Source organism: Globicephala melas, chromosome 2 (genome assembly GCF_963455315.2).
Source record: "Globicephala melas chromosome 2, mGloMel1.2, whole genome shotgun sequence".
NCBI lineage: Eukaryota > Metazoa > Chordata > Mammalia > Artiodactyla > Delphinidae > Globicephala > Globicephala melas.
The window spans coordinates 110,161,537-110,187,614 of record NC_083315.2 but is presented as its reverse complement, the minus strand read 5'-3'; the positions used below and the strand labels follow the sequence as shown (position 1 = coordinate 110,187,614).

Here is a 26,078-nt window from a genome sequence, read left to right as displayed (position 1 = left end):
TACAGGATAAACCCAAGGAGAAACATGCCAAGACACACAGTAATCAAATTGACAAAAATTAAAGACAAAGAAAAATTATTGAAAGCAACAAGGGAAAAATGACAAATAACATACAAGGGAACTCCCATACGGTTAACAGCTGATTTCTCAGCAGAAACTCTACAAGCAAGAAGGGAGTAGCATGATATATTTAAAGTGATGAAAGGGAAGAACCTACAACCAAGATTACTCAACCCAGCAAGGATCTCATTCAGATTCAACGGAGAAATCAAAAGCTTTACAGACAAGCAAAAGGTAAGAGAATTCTGCACCACCAAACCAGCTCTATAACAAATGATGAAGGAACTTCTCTAAGTGGGAAACACAAGAGAAGAAAAGAACCTACAAAAACAAACCCATAACAATTAAGAAAATGGTAATAGGAACATACATATTGATAATTACCTTAAACGTGAATGGATTAAATGCTCCAACCAAAAGACACAGGCTCGCTGAATGGATACAGAAACAAGACCCATATATATGCTATCTACAAGAGACCCACTTCAGACCTAGGGACACATAACAGACTGAAAGTGAGGGAATAGAAAAAGATATTCTATGCAAATGGAAATCAAAAGAAAGCTGGAGTAGCAATTCTCATATCAGACAAAATAGACTTTAAAATAAAGACTATTACAAGAAGCAAAGAAGGACACTACATAGTGATCAAGGGATCAATCCAAGAAGAAGATATAACAATTATAAATATATATGCACCCAACACAGGAGCACCTCAATACATAAGACAACTGCTGACAGCTATAAAAGAGGAAACTGATAGTAACACAATAATAGTGGGGGACTTTAATAGCTCACTTACACCAATGGACAGATCATCCAGACAGAAAATTAATAAGGAAACACAAGCTTTAAATGACACAATAGACCAGATAGATTTAATTGATATTTATAGAATGTTCCATCCAAAAACAGCAGATTACACTTTCTTCTCAAGGGCACATGGAACATTCGACAAGATAGATAACCTCTTGGGTCACAAATCAAGCCTCGGTAAATATAAGAAAATTGAAATCATATAAAGCATCTTTTCTGACCACAATGCTATGAGATTAGAAATCAATTACAGGGAAAAAACCATAAAAAACACAAACACATGGAGGCTAAACAGTATGCTATTAAATAACCAGGAGATCACTGAAGATATCAAAAAGGAAATCAAAAAAATACCTAGAGACAAATTACAACAAAAACACGATGATGAAAAACCTATGGACTGCAACAAAAGCATGACATGATACTATACATAGAGAATCCTAAAGATGGCACAAGAAAACTACGGGAGCTAATCAATGAATTTGGTAAAGTTGCAGGATACAAAATTAATGCACAGAAATCTCTTGCATTCCTATGCACTAACAACGAAAGATCATAAAGAGAAATAAGGAAATAATCCCATTCACCACTGCAACAAAAAGAATAAAATACCTAGGAATAAACCTACCTAAGGAGGTAAAAGACCTGTACTCAGAAGACCATAAGACACTGATGAAAGAAATCAAAGATGACACAAACAGATGGAGATATACCATGTTCTTGGATTAGAATAATCAATACTGTGAAAATGACTATACTACTTAAAGCAATCTACAGATTCAAAGCAGTCCCTATCAAATTACCAGTGGCATTTTTTACAGAACTAGAACAAAAAATCTTAAAATTTGTATGGAGACACAAAAGACCCCGAATAGCCAAAGCAGTCCTGAGGGAAAAAAACGGAGCTGGAGAAATCCGACTCCCTGATTTCAGACTATACTACAAAGCTACAGTAATCAAGACAATATGGTACTGGCACAAAAACAGAAATATAGATCAATGCAACAGGATAGAAAGCCCAGAGGTAAACCCATGCACCTATGGTCAACTAATCTATGACAAAGGAGGCAAGGATATACAATGGAGAAAAGACAGTCTCTTCAATAAGTGGTGCTGGGAAAAATGGACAGCTACATGTAAAAGAATGAAATTAGAACACTCCCTAACACCATACACAAAAATAAACTCAAAATGATTAGAGACCTAAATGTAAGACCGGACACTATAAAACCCTTAGAGGAAAACATAGGAAGAAGAAGAACACTCTTTGACATAAATCACAGCAAGATCTTTTCAGAACCATCTCCTAGAGTAATGGAAATAAAAACAAAAATTAAAAAATGGGACCTAATGAAACTTAAAAGCTTTTGCAAAGCAAAGGAAACTACAAACAAGACGAAAAGACAACCCTCAGAATGGGAGAAAATATTTGCAAAAGAATCAACAGACAATGGATTAATCTCTAAAATATATAAACAGCTCATGCAGCTCAATATCAAAAAAAACAAACAACCCAATCAAAAAATGGGCAGAAGACCTAAACAGACATTTCTCCAGAGAAGACATAGAGATTGCCGGAAGCACATGAAAAGCTGGTCAACATCACTATTAGAGAAATGCAAATCAAAACTACAATGAGGTATCACCTCACACCAGTTAGAATGGCCATCATCAAAAAGTCTACAAACAATAAATGCTGGAGAGGGTGTGGAGAAAAGGGAACCTTCCTGCACTGTTGGTGGGAATGTAAATTGATACAGCCACTATGGAGAACAGTATGGAGGTTCCTTAAAAAACTAAAAATAGGGGCTTCCCTGGTGGCGCAGTTGTTGAAAGTCTGCCTGCCGATGCAAGGGACACAGGTTCGTGCCCCGGTCCAGGAAGATCCCACATGCCGCGGAGTGGCTAGGAGCGTGAGCCATGGCCGCTAAGCCTGCGCGTCCGGAGCCTGTGCTCCGCAACAGGAGAGGGCACAACAGTGAGAGGCCCGCGTACCGCAAAAAGAAAAAAAAAAAGCAAAAATAAATAAATAAAAATAAATAAAAATAGAATTACCATATGACCCAGCAATCCCACTACTGGGCATATACTCAGATAAAACCATAATTCAAAAAGACACATGCACCCCAATGTTCATTGCAGCACTATTTACAATAGCCAGGTCATGGAAGCAACCTACATGTCCACTGACAGACGAATGGATAAAGATGTGGTTCATATATACAATGTAATATTACTCAGCCATAAAAAGGAACGAAATTGAGTTAGTTGCAGAGACGTGGATGGATCTAGAGACTGTCATACAGAGTGAAGTCAGAAAGAGAAAAACAAATATCGTGTATTAACGCATATATGGAACCTAGAAAAATGGTACAGATGAACTGGTTTGCAGGGTAGAAACAGAGACACAGATGTAGAGAACAAACGTATGGACACCAAAGGGGGAAGTGGAGGGGGGTTGTGGTGGTGGTGGGATGAATTGGGAGATTAGGATTGACATATATATACTAATATGTAAAAAATAGATAACTAATAAGGACCTGCTGTATAAAAAATAAAATTCCAAAAAAAAGAAAACAGTGAAATAAAAGCAAATTGGAAAAAAACCAAACAGAAATATAGATAATAAAATGCAATCATAAACTCATAACTCAGCGATATACCTGTTAACAACTTGGTATATTTCTCTTCTATGCATATTTTTTTGATACACTTGAGATCAGAAGCATATTCCATCCTCTAGTCTTAAAAAAAAATTATCTTAAGAAACAATCTGAAGATACTGTTGTAGAAAATTTGGAAATAAAGAAAAGAACCCAAAAGGAAAAAAATTCTACTACTCAGAGTTACCCACTATTAGCATTTAAGTAAGTGAACAGAATTTTAGCTATGCAGTTATATGTATATATGTGTATGTCCATACACACACACACACACACAAATGGATGGATAAATGGTTAGATAATAGGGATCATAATGTAAAAAATGTCATCTAAGTTTTGGCTCAAGTGTTACCTACCCAGAGGCTTATCCTGATCTCCTCAACAAATTTAGCTAATACCTCAACAAATTAAGATCTTATCACTTAGTTTTATTTTTTTATATCATTTAATATGGTGAATATGGTTTAACAGAACTCTGTTCATTTGTTTGCTTATTTGTTGACTTATTGTTCCCTCAACACAAATGTAAATTCAGTGAAAGTAGGAGCCTTCCATAGCATGTTTACTATTGTATTCTTTTTAAAATAAATTTTATTTATTTATTTTTATTTTTGGCTGCGTTGGGTCTTTGTTGCTGTGCATGGGCTTTCTCTGGTTGTGGCGAGCAGGGGATACTCTTTGTTGTGGGGCACGGGCTGCTCATTGCAGTGGCTTCTCTTGTTGCAGAGCACGGGCTCTAGGCACACGGGCTTCAATAGTTGTGGCACGTGGGCTCAGTAGTTGTGGCACGTGAGCTCTAGGGCGCAGGCTCAGTAGTTGTGGCGCATGGGCTTAGTTGCTCGGCAGCATGTGGGATCTTCCCGGGCCAGGGCTCGAACCCGTGTCCCATGCATTGGCAGGTGGATTCTTAACCACTGCGACACCAGGGAAGTCCCACTATTGTATTCTTTTTTTTTTTTTTTTGCGCTACGCGGGCCTCTCACTGTTGTGGCCTCTCCTGTTGCGGAGCAACAGGCTCCGGATGCGCAGGCTCAGTGGTCATGGCTCACGGGCACAGCCGCTCTGCGGCATCTTCCCAGACCAGGGCACGAACCAGTGTCCCCTGCATTGGCAGGCGGACTCTCAACCACTGCGCCACCAGGGAAGTCCTCCACTATTGTATTCTTAATGTCTAGAAGAGTCCCTAGTCACTGAGACAAAGGAAGTTATTTATCAAACAAATCATTGAATAGTAAACTATATTTCACTTGGTAACATAACATGGCCATTTCTCAATGGTCATTAGAGTAAGTCGTCCACAACATGATTTTTAATGACTCAGTTGCATTCCTGTGGAAATGACATAATTTCAATCCTTGACATTCAGGTTGATTTGCAAAATTCGATTATTACAATCGCTTCTAAGATTTTACAACTCCAATTTCTTCTTCGAGATTAATTCTTAAGAAAAGTGCTAGGTCAAAGCTATTCTTTTAAAAAACTTTTTATACCAGCCAGCAAAATTTTGACAATTTATATTTCTAATAGTAGAGTATAAATGCATCAGTTAATTTTCCTGGATCCTTGGCACAATATTTTCGAAATCTTTGCATTATATTAATCTGCATTTCTCTGATTATTAGTGAAATTAAAACATTTAAAAAATGTTTTTGAGACATTTGACCCACAACATTTCAGTCTTTGACTTTCTCATCTCACATCTTTGAAGAAAATATAGGAAAAAATATGTCTAAGAAAGAAAGGCATCATTATTTTATATAAAGTTGTGGAAAGGGTGGGGGAGATAAGGAAATATTTATGCCATTGAATAAAAAAAAATACCAAGGCACTGTTCAGTTTTCTTAGTAACATTCCCATTTTCTTGGGAACTCAACTTCCATTGTACTCTCTTAAATGGTAAGAACTGAAGAATAAAATAAAACTTACTTCCACTGTTTGATATATTGTAAGGGATTAAGGTTGCATCCAGCATCAGTTAAAGCTTTTTTGTATTGCTCCAAATCAGCCTGAAATAAGAAAAGAATCATATGACAAAAACTTTTACTTTCATGAAAGAGACCATTTTGTTTGTTATCATTGGATTAATCAGAAAGTTAGACTAAAGGCACGAGCACCTAAGTAGAGTGGAGTGGTATCTTAAGGGAGTACCCAAATGAGCATGAGATAAAAATCATGTATAATGAAAATTACCTTTGATAGGCTCCCAAATCACCTATAAAGTACAGTATTTTGTCATCCCTCAGTAAGCCCAACACAGTTTTTCCTCCACTGTTGACACAGATTGCTTGTCCTTAGGATAAGCATTAAATGAAAGATCTGGCTTGATCAAGAATATTCCAAAATTGGAAACATGAGGGGAATGACGTTGACTTAGGGGACCTGCAGATTCAGGTTATCCCATCTCATATTCACTGCAGAGGTCCAAATTTATTAACTGAACAGCAGGTGTCCTACACTTTTTAAATAGTTTTCTTTCTTATTCTTTTTCTATTTCCTGATGAGTAAAGTCTAGTTGAATTCGGATATGTCACGGGAGCCTATCATCACAGTGACTCCATTATAAAAATTTAAAAGAAAGAAAATTTTAAGCTTACCATCAAATCAGAGATGTTCACTACTTTGCATTTTGGGGGCTATTACATCAGTAGTCAAAATTTGCATCAAGCCACTTAATGACCATTTAAACTTATGAAAAGACATAATTCTTACCAAAAATAAATGAAATAAAATAATGTGGTCAAATTAAGGGAAACTGCATTAAGTTTTAAAATCATATATTCCTAAGAAAATATAAATAGGCTATTAGAATCCCTTAAAGGAACACCCCCATTAATGACAGAGATGTTTCTAGAAAGAAAACTATACAGTAATCCCCTCCCTTCAGCAGTTTTGCTTTCCATGGTTTCAGTTGCTGTGGTCAACTTAGGTCTGAAAATACTAAATGGAAATTCCCAGAAATAAACAATTTATATTGTGTGCCGTTTTGAGTAGTGTGATGAAAACTTGTGCTTTCCTGTCAGTCCTGCCCCAACCATTAACATCATCTGCTCCTGACATCTTACAATCGACACCATCATGGCTTGATGACACAGGATCATCTGAAGTAGATGATTCTCCTTCAGTCAGAAGGTCAATAGTAGCCTAATGCTACATCACCATGCCTGTGTCATTCACCTCATTTCATCTCATCATGCAGGCATTTTATGAGCTCACATCATCATCATAGGAAGGATGACTACAGTACAATATATTTTGAGAGAGAGAGTCCACATTCACATAACTTTTATTATAGCATATTGTTATAATTATTCTAATTTATTATTAGTTGTTGTTAATCTCTTACTGTGCCTAATTTATAAACTAAACTTTATCATAGGTATGTATGTATGTATGTATAGAAAAAAACAGTATATATGGTAGTGGGGGGGGAACGTTTGGTACTCTCCATGGTTTCAGGCATCCACTGGGGGTCCTGGAACATATCTCCCTTGGATAAGGGGGGACTACTGAACTTCCTTACTGAATTAAAATAAAAGTCAAGAATTGTATTCTTAGGATAAAGCAGAATTGATCTAAAGCAAATATTGGGTTTACTTTGCTGTTTTAACATGCCAAACAAAAAGAAGCCTTACAGGGCTTCCCTGGTGGCACAGTGGTTGAGAGTCTGCCTGCCGGTGCAGGGGACACGGGTTCGAGCCCTGGTCTGGGAAGATCCCACATGCCCCGGAGCAACTGGGCCCGTGAGCCACAATTACTGAGCCTGCGCGTCTGGAGCCTGTGCTCCGCAACAAGAGAGGCCCGCGTACCGCAGTGAAGAGTGGCCCGCACTTGCCGCAACTGGAGAAAGCCCTCGCACAGAAACGAAGACCCAACACAGCCATAAATAAATAAATTAATTAATTAAAAAATTAAAAAAAAAAAAAAAAAAGAAGCCTTACAATCTACTGACATTAGAAAAATAATTGCTACCAGCAAAGGAAAGGAGTTTACAACAGCCATATCATTCTAGGTGTCATTCCCAAGTTCCTTATGCTAGTTGCTCATCCAGTAAAATTATACAACGTTAACATTAGAAAGAGTTAACAGGTCTCTAACCCAGCAACAAGACTGATAGCAAAATCACTGTTTTCCTTCACAGTATTACCTCTACATACTTAAAAAAATTTTTTTCCTCAAAAGCAATTGATGGTTTTTTACAGAAAAAGAAAACAACAAAATATCCCACAATCTACTCTTCCAGTGAGAAAAAAATCTAGAAAGGAAGATAGATTTTCCAATCATTCTTAGAAATTTATTCTGATATAAAAAGTAGCTTTTTTACTGCAATACAGTCTCTCAACTTTATTTTTATATGGATCAAATGATAGATGTGAATCTGAAGTTTAATCTTAGGAAATTATTGATACAATATTTATATAACTTTTGGAAATTTAGATATTTTCCTCCAAGTGACTTCTCTATATTCTATAATGGACATTAGTTTTTTTGTTTTTTTTTTAAAATTTGTTTGTTTATTTTTGGCTGTGTTGGGTCTTCGTTGCTGCACGTGGGCTTTCTCTAGTTGTGGTGAGGGGGGCTACTCTTCATTGCGGTGCGGGCGCTTCTCACTGTGGTGGCTTCTCTTGTTGTGGAGCACAGGCTATAGGCACACAGGCTTCAGTAGTTGAGGGCTCAGTAGTTGTGGCTCGTGGGCTCTAGAGCGTAGGCTCAGTAGTTGTGGCGCACGGGCTTAGTTGCTCTGCGGCACGTGGGATCTTCCTGGGCCAGGAATCAAACCCATATCCCCCTGCACTGGCAGGCGGATTCTTAACCACTACGCCACCAGGGAAGTCCCTCGACATTAGTTTTAAAACAACAGCAAAATATTACCAAACTTTTACTTTAGGTTAAAGCGAAATTCCTTGTAAGGAAAATAAGTATTAGTGGCTATAGTTCAAAGAAATGGAACTTCTAGGATCATCACATCATGAGAAATGATAAGATCAATCTTTCAAAAGGCAGAGCAAACTTGGTTAACTTAGTTTAGAATAGTTATTTTCCAGAAATAAGAATTTTGGTCATGAATTCAGTTCATATTCTAACAACTTAAAAGTGGTGAGATATTTCATGAGTAAATAGTTCTCTTGGTGACAATAAATACCGCTATAATATTCAGCGGTAAATAGAACTAGCCTTACGAAATTGTTTTTCTTTTAAAGGATGGAATGAAGTAATAACTTGGTTACAGTGATTTTTACTTCTATTTTCTGAAAGAAGCGAGTATCCTCCCTTCCTCCCAATAACTGAATACAGAGGACATACCTCAGAAGGTGCTTGCTGTGCACTTATGTAATAGATAAGAAACAGCCTCATTTTATCTTCTGGAGTTCCTGCTACAAAGGGGAAAATAGATAAGGAAAAAAAGACTTTCATAATTCTGGTTGTTATGTATTATAGTCAACACTATAATCTCAAGGCATACATAAATGTGACAAGACAAACTAAGGTTCTTGATTCAAATGATTTAACGTTATAGGCACTAAATTACAACCATGTAAAACACAGATACGGAAAAAGATTAAATACTATGGGATTACAGGGATAAGCTATGGAAGCATCTCTATTCTATCTTCCAAACTGTCTATAGTGTTGTGATTTATGTTTCAGATCTAAACTCAAAAAGGTATAGGTAGGATAATCATACAATTCTAAAATAGTACACCTTTGAGATAAAAAGGGGGATGCTAGTAATAAGTATGTAAGGACAACTGGTATATAAATGGGACTATCCTGGGAAACCAGTTGCATGGTCCCGTTAGGTACTGGGTTATGAAAACCTGCTGGCTAAAATCATCTAACTGAGCCTAAGGTCATACTTTTGAAATTGGAGCCACTAAATATACATTTCTCCCCTTTCTGAAGGGTCTGTGAAGATTTGGAAAAACCACATGTCTATAGTATAATAAACACCATTGTATTATGCAGATTATACCTGCCTGAAATTTTAAGACAAAACAAAAGATTTCAGAGAAATTTCTTGCTTGCAGTGCATCCTTTGAGCTACTACTTCTATTATCCAAAGCCCGAGACTGTCCAGAGAATCCTTTTATTTTCCCCTTAGTACTGGGTGTACTTCGATGCAAAGTGATAGGCACTGGTCATGGGTAACTCAGTTTCACTATTCAACAAATACCAATAGGTATTCTCACTTCAAAGTGTGTCCCAATACGTAAGAACTCAGAATTGTTATACTTTATTATAGAATAAAAACAAGAATAATTTTTTCAAAACATATTGACTGATAACCCATTGATTTTCTATCTTCAAATTATCCTTACTCCCTAAATATGACAAAGACTGGTAATAAAGATCAATGACAGGTTCTCCAACATTCTCATGCTTACAAATAAATATTGTATTTTAGATATACTGAAGTAGGTTACTGGATTCAGGGTTTTGTTTAAATACTAGGAGAAAGCTGATATTTTTGTTTTAGCAGGTAATTAGCCTCAACGGGTTCAGGCCAAAGCTCCTACCAGCCTCTGTGAGCCGTTTCCATCATGGATTCTATTTTTAAAATGTTTGCAGTGCTACTGGGATCTGTCCCACTGCCCAGCAGCCAGTACGGGAACTTGGAGGTCATCTAGTCCTTCACCTCTCAGTCTTTGGAATGCGGTTTAGGATCAGATTCATGCACGTACAACTCAGAGGTGAGCCCAGGAATTCATAAACAACTTTATGGGGTTGCTTTCCTGAGCTCCTTCCTTTTGCAATCTCCCTGGTACTTTCCAGTTTCCTTGGCCTTCCCTTTTTAGTGCTCCAGCCAGAAAGCTTTGGCTTTAGGTACCCTGCTCCATTGTGTATTTCCTGCAATTATGACGAAGCAGTTAGAGGACAAAAAGAAAAAGAGGAACGGGGCTTGCTGTAGGCTCTTGGAACAACGGCTCCTAAGATACGAGAGACAGGTTCCCCTCCCTCAGAGTTTTAGGGGCCTGTGGGTTCCTGCTGGTGCTTTTAATATCCGCAGCACAGAGCATAGCCTCTTCAAGCGGACGTCTGGGTCCTTTGGACATGTTCCATCATGTTTTAAGTACTTTTCTTGCTTTCTGACCCAAGAAAATGTTTCAGGCTCATTTTGTACTTTCTCTCCCTGGAATCAACCATACTCCAATGAGTCCTAGTGGAAAGTGGAATATATAAGGCTAAAATTTTTACTACTGGGGAACTGTTGCTCCTAGCCCTGCTCAGTTGGCAGAGTTAGGGAATACATATATATGTGTACACACACACACACACACACACGTATATCTATATTTATTTCTCTATTTGGCAAGTATTTAACAAAAACACCAAGTCTACATCAGCACCTCCAATTCCAATCCAATATTCCTAGGGTTCATTGTAGTTTTCTTCATTTCCATAGTTATAACTTCCATTTCTGACAGTGGGAAACCTGGCTCCCTTTTTATTACCCAATATATTTACTTATTTATCCAGTCCCCTGTATGTAACAAATATCTTATCTCTGCCACTGTCCCCCTGCCTGCATGGACGTTATCTCCTCCACTTGGGATCTGATTCTCTACAATGGACCCACCCATATGCCTGGCTATAATTCTCACCCCACCTGAGCCAATGTTTGGTTTGTCCTATGCAGGGTCACCCCCCTTAATCTGATAGGACTCTTATACCCTTATAACTGCTCCTACATGTGGACACTCCACTCACTTCACTTGGACTTTGACACTTCATGCTGGATTACCAACCCTCCCTCTACCGGATATGTGGATGCCCTTCTCATCCTGCTCAGGTTCTGACATCTTGTTCTGGGCTGAAGTGGTACTACACTGCTACTTTGCATGAATGCCTACCTTGCTCTGCTCTACTTAATATCTTTAATAATAAATGGTTTGAGAAAGTAAGGGAAAGGAAAAAGAAAGGTTCTCATTGCTTTTTTTAATCAACACACTTAATTGCTTCAACTTTACTCAAAACTTATTGTAAATAACAAGGAATAGCTCGTAAGTGATGAACTTATATGTATCTTTCATATTTTTAACTGTAAAGTACACATATCTTCAAAATGTTATGTTCTTCCCACAAATCTAACTTTTTAAAAGTGTGAGAAATACTATGCCTTCTCAGAAGTTTTTATGAATAGAACCCTTTAATTACAAACAAGTAAAAAAAAATTTTAAACTTACTTTCCAACGTGATATAAAATCTAAAAGTCACACCAAAACTATAACTCAAAAAACACTATTATTTACTCGGAGAGCTTGTATGTAAAATATAAGCTAAAGAGCTTATATGCTTTTTATTCATTTTTCAAAAGAGCTGAGATTTGAATTGAAAACTCTTCTGAAATTATTAAGCCTGTAAAGTTTAGAGAATTTTAGTGGCTAAAATCCTGTGAAGATCTTATGATCATTATGATTGAAAACAATGATTAGATTATATTTCCTAAGTACAAATAGTTATATCTTGTTTTAAGAAAATCTAACAAACATATATTTAGATAAATATAAAGGGATTGTCTACAGAGTTTCTCTAAAAGTGAATTCCCAGGGGCCTCAGACGTGAATCCGGGGTGCAGACGCCTGTCAAGCCCAGGTGGAATCCCTGGCGTGCTGGGCGGTGCGGGTGGTGCAGATGGCCCGGCTCTGACCCCAAGGACACTAGGTCACCCTGTGCACCTCAGGCCACCGCCCTGTCCCTCCGGCAGCTCCAGGTCCCCATGGCCGCACATCAGCCAGGCGGTTCCAGGGATGTGGATGTCTGTGTCTTTGGGGGACCATTACTTTGCCTGCCACATGCCGTGTGGCTGACAGGGTCTTGGTGCTCTGGTGGGGTGTCAGGCCTGTGCCTCTGAGGTGGGAGAGCTGAGTTCAGGACACTGGTCCACCAGAGACCTCTCAGCTCTACGTAATATCAAACAGCGAAAGCTCTCCCAGAGATCTCTATCTCAACGCAAAGACCCAGCTCCATTCAACAACCAGCAAGCTACAGTGCTGGACACCCTGTGCCAAGCAACTAGCAAGACAGGAACACAACCCCATCCATTAGCAGAGAGGCTGCCTAAAATCATAATAAGGTCACAGACACCCCAAAACACATCACCGGACGTGGTCCTGCTGACTAGAAAGACAAGATCCAGCTTCATCCACCAGAACACAGGCACTAGTCCTCTCCACCAGGAAGGCTACACAACCCACTGAACCAACTTTAGACACTGGGGGCAGACACCAAAAACAACGGGAACTATGAACCTACAGCCTGCGAAAAGGAGACCCCAAACACAGTAAGTTAAGCAAAATGAGAAGACAGAGAAACACACAGCAGATGAAGGAGCAAGGTAAAAACCCACCACACCAAACAAATGAAGAGGAAATAGGCAGTCTACATGAAAAAGAATTCAGAATAATGACTGTAAAGATGATCCAAAATCTCAGAAATAGAATGGAGAAATTACAAGAAACGTTTAACAAGGACCTGGAAAAACTAAAGCACAAACAATGATGAACAACACAACAAATACAATTAAAAATTCTCTAGAAGGAATCAATAGCAGAATAACTGAGGCAGAAGAACGGATAAGTGACCTGGAAGACAAAATAGTGGAAATAACTACTGCAAAGCAGAATAAAGAAAAAAGAATGAAAAGAATTGAGGACACTCTCAGAGACCTCTGGGACAATATTAAATGCACCAACATTTGAATTATAGGGGTCCCAGGAGAAGAAAAGAAAAACAAAGGGACTGAGACAATATTTGAAGAGATTATAGCTGAAAACTTCCCTAATATGGGAAAGTAAATAGTCAATGAAGTCCAGGAAGCACAGAGAGTTCGATACAGGATAAATCCAAGGAGAAACAGGCTAAGGCACATATTAGTCAAACTATCAAAAATTAAGTACAAAGAAAAATATTAAAAGCAGCAAGGGAAAAGCAACAAATAACATACAAGGGAATCCCCATAAGGTTAACAGCTGAACTTTCAGCAGAAACTCTGCAAGCCAGAAGGGAGTGGCAGGACATATTTAAAGCAAAGGATGGGAAAAATCTACAACCAAGATTACTCTACCAAGCAAGGATCTCATTCAGATGCAACGGAGAAATTAAAACCTTTACAGACAAGCAAAAGATAAGAGAAATCTGCACCACCAAACCAGCTGTACAACAAATGCTAAAGGAACTTCTCTAGGCAGGAAACATAAGGGAAGGAAAAGACATACAAAAACAAACCCAAAACAATTAAGAAAATGGTAATAGGAACATAAATATTGATAACTACCTTAAATGTAAATAGATTAAATGCTCCAACCAAAAGATACAACTGGCAGAATGGATACAAAAACAAGACCCGTATATATGCTGTCTACAAGGTACCCACTTCAGACCTAGGGACACATACAGACTGAAAGTGAGGGGATGGAAAAAGATATTCCATGCAAATGGAAATCAAAAGAAAGCTGGAGTAGCAATTCTCATATCAGACAAAATAGACTTTAAAATAAAGACTATTAGAAGAGACAAAGAAGGACACTATATAATGATCAAGGGATCAATCCAAGAAGAAGATATAAGAATTGGAAATATTTGTGCACCCAGCATAGGAGAACCTCAATACCTAAGGCAAATGCTAATAGCCATAAAAGGGGAAATCAACAGTAACACAATCACAGTAGGGGTCTTTAACACCCCACTTTCTCCAATGGACAGATCATCCAAAATGAAAATAAATAAGGAAACACAAGCTTTAAATGATACATTAAACAAAATGGACTTCATTGATATTTATAGGACATTCCATCCAAAAAAACAACACAATACACTTTCTTCTCAAGTGCTCATGGAACATTCTCCAGGATAGATCATACCTTGGGTCACAAATCAAGGCTTGGTAAATTTAAGAAAACTGAAATTGTCTCAAGTATCTTTTCCGACCACAATGCTATGAGACTAGATATCAATTACAGGAAAAAAAACTGTAAAAAACGTAAACACATCAGGCTAAACCATACATTAGTAAATAACCAAGAGATCACTGAAGAAATCAAAGAGGAAATCAAAAAATACCTAGAAACAAATGACAATGAAAACACAATGATCCAAAATCTATGGGATGCAGCAAAAGCAGTTCTAAGAGGGAAGTTTATAGCAATACAATCCTACCTCAAGAAACAAGAAACATCTCGAATAAACAACCTAACCTTACCTAAAGCAATTAGAGAAAGAAGAACAAAAAAACCCCAAAGTTAGCAGAAGGAAAGAAATCATAAAGATGAGATCAGAAATAAATGAAAAAGAAATGAAGGAAACGATAGCAAAGATCAATAAAACTAAAAGCTGGTTCTTTGAGAAGATAAAGTTGACAAACCATTAGCCAGACTCATCAAGAAAAAAAGGGAGAGGACTCAAATCAGTACAGTTAGAAATGAAAAAGGAGAGGTAACAACTGACATTGCAGAAATACAAAGGATCACAAGAGATTACTACAAGCAACTCTATACCAATAAAATGAACAACGTGGAAAAATGGACAAATTCTTAGAAAAGCACAACCTTCCAAGACTGAACCAGGAAGAAGTAGAAAATGTAAACAGACCAATCACAAGCACTGAAATTGAGACTGTGATTAAATATCTTCCAAAAAACAAAAGCCCAGGACCAGATGGATTCACGGGCAAATTCTATCAAACATTTAGAGAAGAGCTAACACCTATCCTTCTCAAACTCTTCCAAGATACAGCAGAGGGAGGAACACTCCCAAACTCACTCTACAAGGTCACCATAATGCTGATACCAAAACCAGACAAAGATGTCACAAAGAAAGAAAACTACAGGCCAATATCACTGATGAACATAGATGCAAAAATCCTCAACAAAATACCAGCAAACAGAATCCAACAGCACATTAACAGGATCATATACCATGATCAAGTGGGGTTTATCCCAGGAATGCAAGAATTCTTCAATATACACAAATCAATCAATGTGATATACCATAATAACAAATTGAAGAATAAAAACCATATGATCATCTCAATAGATGCAGAAAAAGCTTTCAACAAAATTCAACACCCATTTATGATAAAAACCCTCCAGGTAGTAGGCATAGAGGGAAATTACCTCAACATAATAAAGGCCATATATGACAAACGGACAGCCAACATCGCTCGCAATGATGAAAAATTGAAACCATTTCCTCTAAGATCAGGAACAAAACAAGGTTGTCCACTCTCACCACTATTATTCAACATAGTTTTGGAAGTTTTAGCTGTAGCAATCAGAGAAGAAAAAGAAATAAAAGGAATCCAAATTGGAAAAGAAGAAGTAAAGCTGTCACTGTTTACAGATGACATGATACTATACATAGAGAATCCTAAAGATGCTACCAAAAAACTACTAGAGGTCACCAATGAATTTGGTAAAGTAGCAGGATACAAAATTAATGCACAGAAATCTCTTGCATTCCTACACACTAGTGATGAAAAATCTGAAAGAGAAATTAAGGAAACACTCTCATTTACCACTGCAACAAAAAGAATAAAACACCCAGGAATAAACCTACTTAAGGAGACAAAAGACCTGTATGCAGAAAACTATGAGACACTGATGAAAGAAATTAAAGATGATACAAACAGAGAGAAAGATATACCATGTTCTTGGATTGGAAGAATCAACATTGTGAAAATGAGTGTACTACCCACAGCAATCTACAGATTCAATGCAATCCCTATTAAACTACCAATGGCATTTTTCACAGAACTACAACAAAAAGTTGCACAATTTGTTTGGAAACACAAAAGACCCTGAATAGCCAAAGCAATCTTGAGAAAGAAAAACAGAGCTGGAGGAATCAGGCTCCCAGACTTCAGACTACAATACAAAGGTACAGTAATCAAGACAATATGGTACTGGCACAAAAACAGAAATATAGATCAATGGAACAGGATAGAAAGCACAGAGATAAACCCACGCTCCTATGGTCACCTTCTTTGTTTCTTTTTTTTTTGCGGTACGCGGGCCTCTCACTGTTGTGGTCTCTCCTGTTGCGGACCACAGGCTCCAGACGCACAGGCTCAGTGGCCATGGCTCATGGGCCTAGCCGCTCCGTGGCATGTGGGATCTTCCCAGACCGGGGCACGAACCCATGTCCCCTGCATCGGCAGGCAGACTCTCAACCACTGTGCCATCAGGGAAGCCCTGGTCACCTTATTTTTGATAAAGGAGGCAAGAATATACAATGGAGAAAAGACAGCATCTTCAATAAGTGGTGCTGGGAAACCTGGACAGCTACATGTAAAAAAATGAAGTTAGAACACTCCCTAACACCATACACAAAAATAAACTTAAAATGGATTAAAACGCTAAATGTAAGACCAGATACTATAAAACTCCTAGAAAAAAAAACATAGGCAGAACACTCTATGAGATAAATCACAGCAAGATCTTTTTAGACCCACCTCCTAGAGGAATGGAAATAAAAACAACAAAAAAAACCCAAATGGGACCTAATGAACCTTAAAACCTTTTGCACAGCAAAGGAAACCATAAACAAGACCAAAAGACAACCCTCAGAATGGGAGAAAATATTTGCAATTGAAGCAACTGACAAAGGATTAATCTCCAAAATTTACAAGCAGGTCAATATCAAAAACACAAACAACCCAATCCAAAAATGGGCAGAAGACCTACATAGACATTTCTCCAAAGAAGATATACAGATTGCCAACAAACACATGAAAGGCTGCTTAACATTACTAATCATTAGAGAAATGAAAGTCAAAACTACAATGAGGTATCACCTCACACCAGTCAGAATGGCCATGATCAAAAAATCTACAAACAATAAATGCTGGAGAGGGTGTGGAAAAAAGGGAACCCTCTTGCACTGTTGGTGGGAATGTAAATTGATACAGCCACTATGGAGAACAGTATGATGGTTCCTTAAAAAACTAAAAACAGAACTACTATACGACCCAGCAATCCCACTACTGGACACATACCCTGGGAAAACCATAATTCAAAGAGTCATGGACAAGCCTCTTATATATCCTCATCCACCAGAGGGCAGACAGCAGAAGCAAGAAGAACTACAATCCTGCAGCCTGTGGAACAAAAACCACATTCACAGAAAGATAGGCAAGATGAAAAGGCAGAGGGCTATGTACCAGATGAAGGAACAAGATAAAACACCAGAAAAACAACTAAATGAAATGGAGATAGGCAATCTTCCAGAAAAAGAATTCAGAATAATGACAGTGAAGATGATCCAGGACCTCAGAAAAAGAATGGAGGCAAAGATCGAGAAGATGCAAGAAATCATCCAAGAAACAAAAGCCAGATGGCTTCACAGGTGAATTCTATCAAATATTTAGAGAAGAGCTAACACCCATCCTTCTCACACTCTTCCAAAAAATTGCAGAGGAAGGAACACTCCCAAACTCATTCTACAAGGCCACCATCACCCTGATACCCAAACCAGACAAAGATACTACAAAAAAAGAAAATTACGGACCAATATCACTGATGAATATAGATGCAAAAATCCTCTACAAAATACTAGCAAACAGAATCCAACAACACATTAAAAGGATCATACACCATGATCAAGTGGGATTTATCCCAGGGATGCAAAGATTCTTCAATATATGCAAATCATCAATGTGAAACACCATATTAACAAATTGAGGAAGAAAAACCATATGATCATCTCAATAGATGTAGAAAAAGCTTTTGACAAAATTCAACACCCATTTATGATAAAAACTCTCCAGAAAGTGGGCATAGAGGGAAACTACCTCAACATAATAAATGCCATACATGAAAAAAAAAAAAAGTCATGTACCACCATGTTCATTCCAGCTCTACTTACAATAGCCAGGACGTGGAAGCAACCTAAGTGTCCATCAACAGATGAATGGATAAAGAAGATGTGGCACATATACACAATGGAATATTAGCCATAAAAAGAAATGAAACTGAGTCATCTGTAGTGAGGTGGAGGGACCTAGAGACTGTCATACAGAGTGAAGTAAGTCAGAAAGAGAAAAATAAATACTGTATGCTAACACATATATATGGAATCTAAAAAAAAAAAAACGTTCTGAAGAACCTAGAGGCAGGACAGTAATAAAGACGCAGACGTAGAGAATGGACTTGAGGACACGGGGTGGGGGAAGGGTAAGCTGGGAGAAAGTGAGAGAGTGGCATGGACTTATGTATACTAACCAATGTAAAGTAGATAGTTATTGGGAAGCAGCTGCATAGCACAGGGAGATCAGCTCGGTGCTTTGTGATCACCTAGAGGGGTGGGATAGGGAAGGTGGGAGGGAGACGCAAGGGGGAGGAGATATGGGGATATATGTATATGTATAGCTGATTCATTTTGTTATAAAGCAGAAACTAACACACCATTGTAAAGCAATTATACTCCAATAAAGGTGTTTAAAGAAAAGTGAATTCCCTAAATATTTAAAACAAAATTCAGTTTTAGATACATCGTTTTAGGAAACTCTTTAGGGTGAAACCAAAGTAATTAGAAACTGCATCACTTAGAGATGCTGGCTTTGAATATTTTACCTTCAAATCTTCCTGGAGCCAGCAGAAATTGAGCTTTAAATATATCACTTTAAACAAATGAATATAAAAAGTGCTTAAATACCTCCCTCCCCCCAAAAAAGCACTTACATACCATCAAAGAAAAGTTCAATAAAATAAAATGTAAATCATTTTTCTACCTTAGTAACTGCTATGCTACAAATTTCTCAACAGGAAATAGCTCATTTAATTATCTCATTAATAGCAAAGATTGTGAGAAAAACAATGATTCTATTCAGATTTTACTCAAATTGAAAATGCTGGATTCATCAGAAGTAAAACTTACATTAACCTCAAATTCATGGTACATACCATCAGGGTCTGATATTATATCTAGAAGCGATTTATCCAGAGTAGTTTTGCTCATTATTTTTTCTTCATATTCAAAATATACATCCAATTTTCTTGCCTGTTTCAAAATAAGTGTCTGATTAGAATACATCAAGTAATAAAAACATACTAAAGGACTCTCAGCTTACAAGTTTCTATGATCAATTTGAAAAACAAATGTTCATTTCCTAGTAGAATTTAAAGTTTCTTACTTTTGACATTGTTAATATAAAAAAAGATAGATTGACTATTATATTTATCATATTTTACTTATAAATTCAGAATTAACTCTGCATGTCATATATTAGCAAAGACAAAAAACCACACAAATCTCAATTATTGTATTAATTAGTAACTAGCATACAAATAACACTGTATTACATGCAAATTAATATCAAGTGGTCGTGTTACGTTTACTTTTTTAGTGAGTAAATTCAGATATTTTCATCTTAACCAGAAAGTTACCCTAATTATTTTCAATGGTTTTTAAATAAAATATTTTCCTACTTAATACTTTGAAGTTTAGATAATGGAAAAGTAGTCAAACTTAGTTTTTCTGTATGGCAGCTTTTCTAATTTAAAATTTGTTGATTAAAATTATCCAAATGAAATTAACATGTTAGGATAATCCGAGGTAAATAAAAATTACCGAGTATCTATTAAATTATGCTTCAAATAAGACAAGAGAGAAAAGAACATGCTTTACTACTGAAGGTATTACCAATCTAAGTAGAAACCATTCATGAAATAAATGAGAATACTTATGAAATACCAACAAAGAACCAAAATGTAAATATAGAATATAAATAAATATATTAAGTTCAGATGACAGAATGAAATAATTAACCAATTGTGGAGAAGGAAGCGATGAGTTTTGAATTGTTTTGAAAGTGGTTTGGGGACATGGATAGACAGAGTTCATTTCAGTTAAAGGGATCATACCAAGGCATAATCAGAGTGGACAGATCTGAGTGGCAGACTCAGGAGTGATTTCATATATGAGGCAACAGGCAATCAACCAGAGTCCCTCGATCCCACTCCCCTGCAGTGGCACACAAGGCCAGAGCTTTAAACAGATGAAATATTCCGTTTGAAAATCCAAACAACATGAAAAGGTAAATACATTGAGACCTGTCTTCACTCCTGTCCTTTTCCACCTAATTTCCACCTGCTTCTTTGGATATTCTTTATTTCTCCTATAGTTTTTCACTTTCTCTATGCAAATAGTATCTATACCCTAAGATCCCTCTGCTTTCTGCCACAAAAGGTAATATACTATACTCTTCTGTCCCTTGTTTTCACTCAATATAACCAGTACATGGAGAACTTCCTTATTAGTGAAGTCTAGATAAGAGTTAATAAACTCTGTCAGAGTTTTCCTTTTTATAAATGGCTCTTCATATTCTTCAGATTCCCTGATACAGGAACCATTTTAACTACTGTATAAAGCTACTTTGAATAACGAAGTAGATGAGAGGTAAAGTCCTAGGAATGGGAAAATGTAATATCAAAAATGAACAAAAGAAATAGAAAGGAGATCCTAGGAAAGAGAAAATGGTGGTGACTGTGTGAATGGAAAGGAAGAGACAGATACTTAATAATTAACATGAGAATGTATATGGGAAGGAAGCTAGTGAAAAAAGTCAAAGATAACTCCTGGGGAACTAGGATAATAGTAGTAGGAACTATGTTAACATAAATATTAGATTGGGAAAGGCTAATTATCTGTAGAGTAAAGCTAGGAATGGAAGGGGGAAGGTGATAAAATAAGGTGTTAGGCTGACTTTCGGGCCCTCACAATCTGCTCCAGCCAACTTTTCTGTTTTATCACTATTCACTAGGTTCAGTTCCCTCTAGTCACATCAATTAACTCACTGACTTTCAATAAACGTAATGTATGCTTTTAATCCTCAAGGATTAGGCTTGGGTTATACACTCTTAGCTTTTTTAGAATGTATTTCTCCTCCATCACCTGCCCAGTGAATTCTACTCATTTTTCAAGGTCCAGCCTCTTTGCAGCGTCTCTGTAACTCTTCAGTCTCTGTTCTTTCCCTTTCCTGCCCCTCCCCCAATCTTCTTCACTGGGAGAATTTATTAATCCCTTAAGTGTGTACTGACAGCACTCTGTACACTTCTCCATAATAATAATCACACCACATTACTGTCTTTGGTTTACCTGTTACCCTTCTAAAACTGTGAACTCCTTAAAGTGTGTCTAATTAATTGTTTAACCCTAGGAGTCTAACACAGCACCTGGCTCATAACAAGTACTTGATAAAATATTTGTTGAATGTCTAAGCTAAGAGCAGGATATACAGATCAAGTAGTCATCTTTAAAAGTTATAAAAGTAGATAAATGAACTTCTAGAAGTGAAAACTGTAAAGAATCAAGTCTTTAGTGACTTAATATATAAAATTAAGTAGGCTAAATGCCATAATGGAATCTAATGTCTGTACCTACATAAATCAATGAAGAAACATGGTTCACTGACTTATGGAGGTACAGACATTAGATTCATTTTGCTCTTCTTGATGTGTTAACTTACCCCTAGTTTAACTTCTAATTAACAATGGAAACAATTCAAAAACAAGTTAATTCGACTGCTAATGGGTAGAGTTTCTTTTGAAGGTGATGATAATGTTCTAAAATTGCATTGTGATTATGGCTGCATAACTCTGTGAATATACTAAAAACCACTAAATTGTACACTTTAAATAGGTGAATTGTATGGTATGTGAATTATATCTCAATAAAGGAGTTGAAGAAAAACAACATAGCACTTCAATATACTGATTGGAAGGGAGCCTCATGTGGGAGAGAAAGGAGTGGAGATTTTCTAACCTGCATGAAAGAACTAGTAGTATCTGTTCAGTACCTATTATGTGCAAGGCACTTTACTTACAGCTATGGCTTTCAAACATTTTTTTTTTTTTTTTTTTTTTTTTTTTGCGGTACGCGGGCCTCTCACTGTTGTGGCCTCTCCCGTTGCGGAGCACAGGCTCCGGACGCGCAGGCTCAGCGGCCATGGCTCACGGGCCTAGTCGCTCCGCGGCATGTGGGATCTTCCCGGACCGGGGCACGAACCCGTGTCCCCTGCATCGGCAGGCAGACTCTCAACCACTGTGCCACCAGGGAAGCCCTCAAATGTTTTTAAACAGAGAACCTCAGGACCCTCTTTCTCAAACCAAATCTTCTGTAGAACCCTAAACATAAAGATACAAGTGACCCATTAAATGTCTCTATTGAGCTCTAGGGTACCAGAGAACAGTGTTTAAAAACTACAAACTTAGACTATCTCATTTAATTCTCCAGATAACACTATGAGCTAGGAATTATTAGTCTCGTTTTAAAGATGAAGAAACAGACACAAAGAAACATAAATTTATTCAAGGTTACCAGAGTAGAAGTAGTAGAGAGTTGAGATTCAAATCCAGGTCAGACTCCAATGTACACCACAGATAAAGAGTAGGGAAAATTACATTTTCCTCAAGAACAACTTATTGCTTCCTTTGTATATGCTTTATGGAAGAAAGTATATGTGTCAATTAGTATATATTTGGGGTTTTTTGGTAATACACATAATTTACGTATATGTGGTAAAAGGTTACTTTGTCCAGAGACATAATATCTATAGGTCGGTCCTTTTTCACTTTCTTGAAATAAGGGAAAATACTAAGAGAAACAACTTCTGTCCCAAAGATTGATTATTCTTCTACAATATGGATTCAAAGGAGGACAAAAATTGGATAACAAGAGTTACATGGAAAATAGACAAATTAAAAATATAAAACAAAATAACAAGGTCAAGATAATAAACAGACTTTTGGTAGCTTCAATAAATATCAAGAATAAATTATCAAAAAGGGAATATTTCAGAAAAATAAAGGACTATATATGGAATACAAATTATATCTAGTGAATACAAACTCTGAGAGCTATGAATTTCCTAAAAATCCCTTTAGAAGAGCTAAGAGAAGAATCTGATTTAAAAAAAAAAAATTCTAGTGTTTTTCTCCCAATTTCAGAGTTATCAGTGGACAATCAGCGTGATGTTTTTCATTTCTCAGTGCACTGTGTCAACATTCACATCAAATTAACCACACATATATGCATTTTATATATATTATCCAACTAAATGTACTGAATTGTCATTTACCTGTAACTGTGTTTATAATTTTGTTAATTTGAAATAAAGTGTAAAGTGTTATGTATATGTCTGTGCGTATGGCATTTTTTGACTGGTGACAGCCAATAGTCTACTGGGTTTAAAAAGAACAAAAGAAGGGACACTTCTAAAAACCCTCAAGTCATTCGGGATGTGTAAGTAGTATGCATTTCTTGCCTTTTGAGAACCCATTACGTAGGAAGATTTATTGATGATCCATACAGGACATGAAAGGAATTCCTTTTTCTTTCCTACAACTGTGGGGGATTTTTTTCCTTCTCTTTTACCATTCCTCTGTTTATCCTAGCTACAGGCACCACCACTCTGGGACTCCCTATTCACTGCTAGCTACAGCCTCAGTCATAGACTGAGGTGATGACAAAGACTAGAGTGGTATTTCTTGGCCTTCCTTCTTCTCCAAGCGCCAGTTCTATTCCCTAGTCAGCAGTAAAAGCAAAGACAAGAAGGGATTAGACAGTTATTACTTCCTTTCACTACTAAGAATCCCAATATTCTTCTACCAGTACTTCTTACAGGAGAGAGAGGGGATGATAAACTCTTCTTTGCTGCAACACAACATTTGAAACATTCCAGATTATGAATTAAATAGGGTTTGTAGGACAGGGACCTATCTGCCATGTTAATGTCTATAGGAAAGTATATCCTTAAGCTAAAATGAACTTAGAACTATACTTTTAGGATATAACCTAATCTTAAGTTGAAGATCCTTTATACTCTAGCCTTTTCTTGTTTCTACTTTCTTTTTTAAATGTGCAGTTCCTATCATCATTCAAGGCTGTTTTGGATAATTCTTCCTCCAGGTGAGTGGCCTCTGTATGCTGTATTATAATAGTCTGTGGTCTGTATGTCACTAGAGTATAAAGTCTAGATTATACTAAGCTATTTGTTCATTACTTTATGGCTTGTGCCCCGCAAGATGACTGGAATTCTCTAAAACTCAATTGCCTTTCATAATATAACACAATAGCATGTTAATATATTTTTAGTTATTTAGGTGTATTTTTTGCTGCATTTCATGCCAGTGGATTTATATGGGTTTGCTAATGTGAAAAATTATGTTGCACTAAAACTGGATGTTCCATGAAAATATTTAAGGTGTTCTATAGCACAGCTGGCTGAAAATATTTATTCTGGAGCATTTGCTCATATGCCACAGTGACTTAGAAATCTTGAATAAAATTCATCATTATACTTCTACCTCACTTCTGTGCAGAGATGGGACAGTATACTGTCAAGGTGAGGAACCTGATTAGGATCTTCAATTTCTACAATAGGTTATCAACCTTACTAGTTAGTTATCTCATTTCCAAATATATGCATTTTTCTCTCTACCAAGAACACTGACTTTCTAGCATTCCAGGCCCAAATCAGAAGGTGTAACCTCAACTTCTCTGCTATGTAAATCCAGCCAATTTAAAAAAGTGATATTATTACATTATTTAAAGAATGCAAAATATTTCCACTTTAGATACTAAAAATTCTATTCTTAGTGTAAGAAAAAAAACACTAGAATGGTATAAACTTAGACTTTATTACATTGGTCACTCATAAAACTGCCCTCAATGAATTATATTTTAATATTATGCCCTTAACGTTCATTAAGTTGCCATGTAAAATCCATGACAGTAACTGATATTAAAATATTGCATTGTTACATCACTAAATTTACTCTAGATAATGCCCAATATGAACAATGTCTTTTGTAACATAATATTAAGGAACACTTTGCTTAGAATAAAAAACAAATTCTTTCTGAGAAAATTTTCAAGAATTTAATTGTATCTCTTTACTGTGGTTGCCAGAAAATTCAAAGCCAAACTTGAGAATTATAATTATAACTATATAGAAACTATTGTGAGTTTCTACTTCATGATTTTTGCTGTATGTGCTATTCGTGGAAGCTGACTTAAATCTGTTTTAGAATAAGAAAACAAGTTTATTTAATCTATAAATTTATCTTATATATTGACTCCTACTAAAAAATTTAAATTCTAACAAAAATGATCTATGTAATAAGAAATTTTAAATGTATATGAAATGATCTTTATAGATGACAAATATTAAAATACTAATATTAGCAACCTTATTATAATGAAATACAAAAAAGTGCTTTATCTATAATATTTCTGGAGAAAACAGAGGTTTATATGGCACCTGTAAACTATTATCTTATTTTATCATAACTCTCAGAAGCATTTAGTTTTATCTCACTAATGTGTTGAACTCTCAAAAGATATACCCAGGAAAAGAACAGCAAATTAAATCCAAGTAAACAGAAGAAAAGAAATGATAAAAATCAGAGCAGAAATCAATGAAATTAAAAACAAGAAATCACTAGAGAAAAATCACTGGAACCAAAAGCTGGTTCTTTGAAATGATCAATCAAATTGGTAAACTTCTAGCCAGGTTAACTAAGAATAAAGAAGAGAAGACATAAA

At 36.6% G+C, this 26,078-nt stretch overlaps 1 protein-coding gene across 3 annotated transcripts in view; it reads right to left on the bottom strand.

Moving 5' to 3' along the window:
* The window catches only part of SCFD1 (sec1 family domain containing 1), a 133,322-nt gene that overhangs the window by 33,141 nt on the left and 74,103 nt on the right, over positions 1–26,078 (bottom strand). For all 3 annotated transcript variants that reach the window (XM_030854715.2, XM_060294699.2, XM_060294700.2), the window contains 3 exons: positions 19,436–19,532; positions 8,841–8,911; positions 5,466–5,545 (listed from right to left, as the gene is read on the bottom strand). In XM_030854715.2, coding sequence (XP_030710575.1) covers positions 5,466–5,545; positions 8,841–8,911; positions 19,436–19,532 — 248 coding nt within the window. The remainder of the gene's footprint in view (positions 1–5,465; positions 5,546–8,840; positions 8,912–19,435; positions 19,533–26,078) is intronic.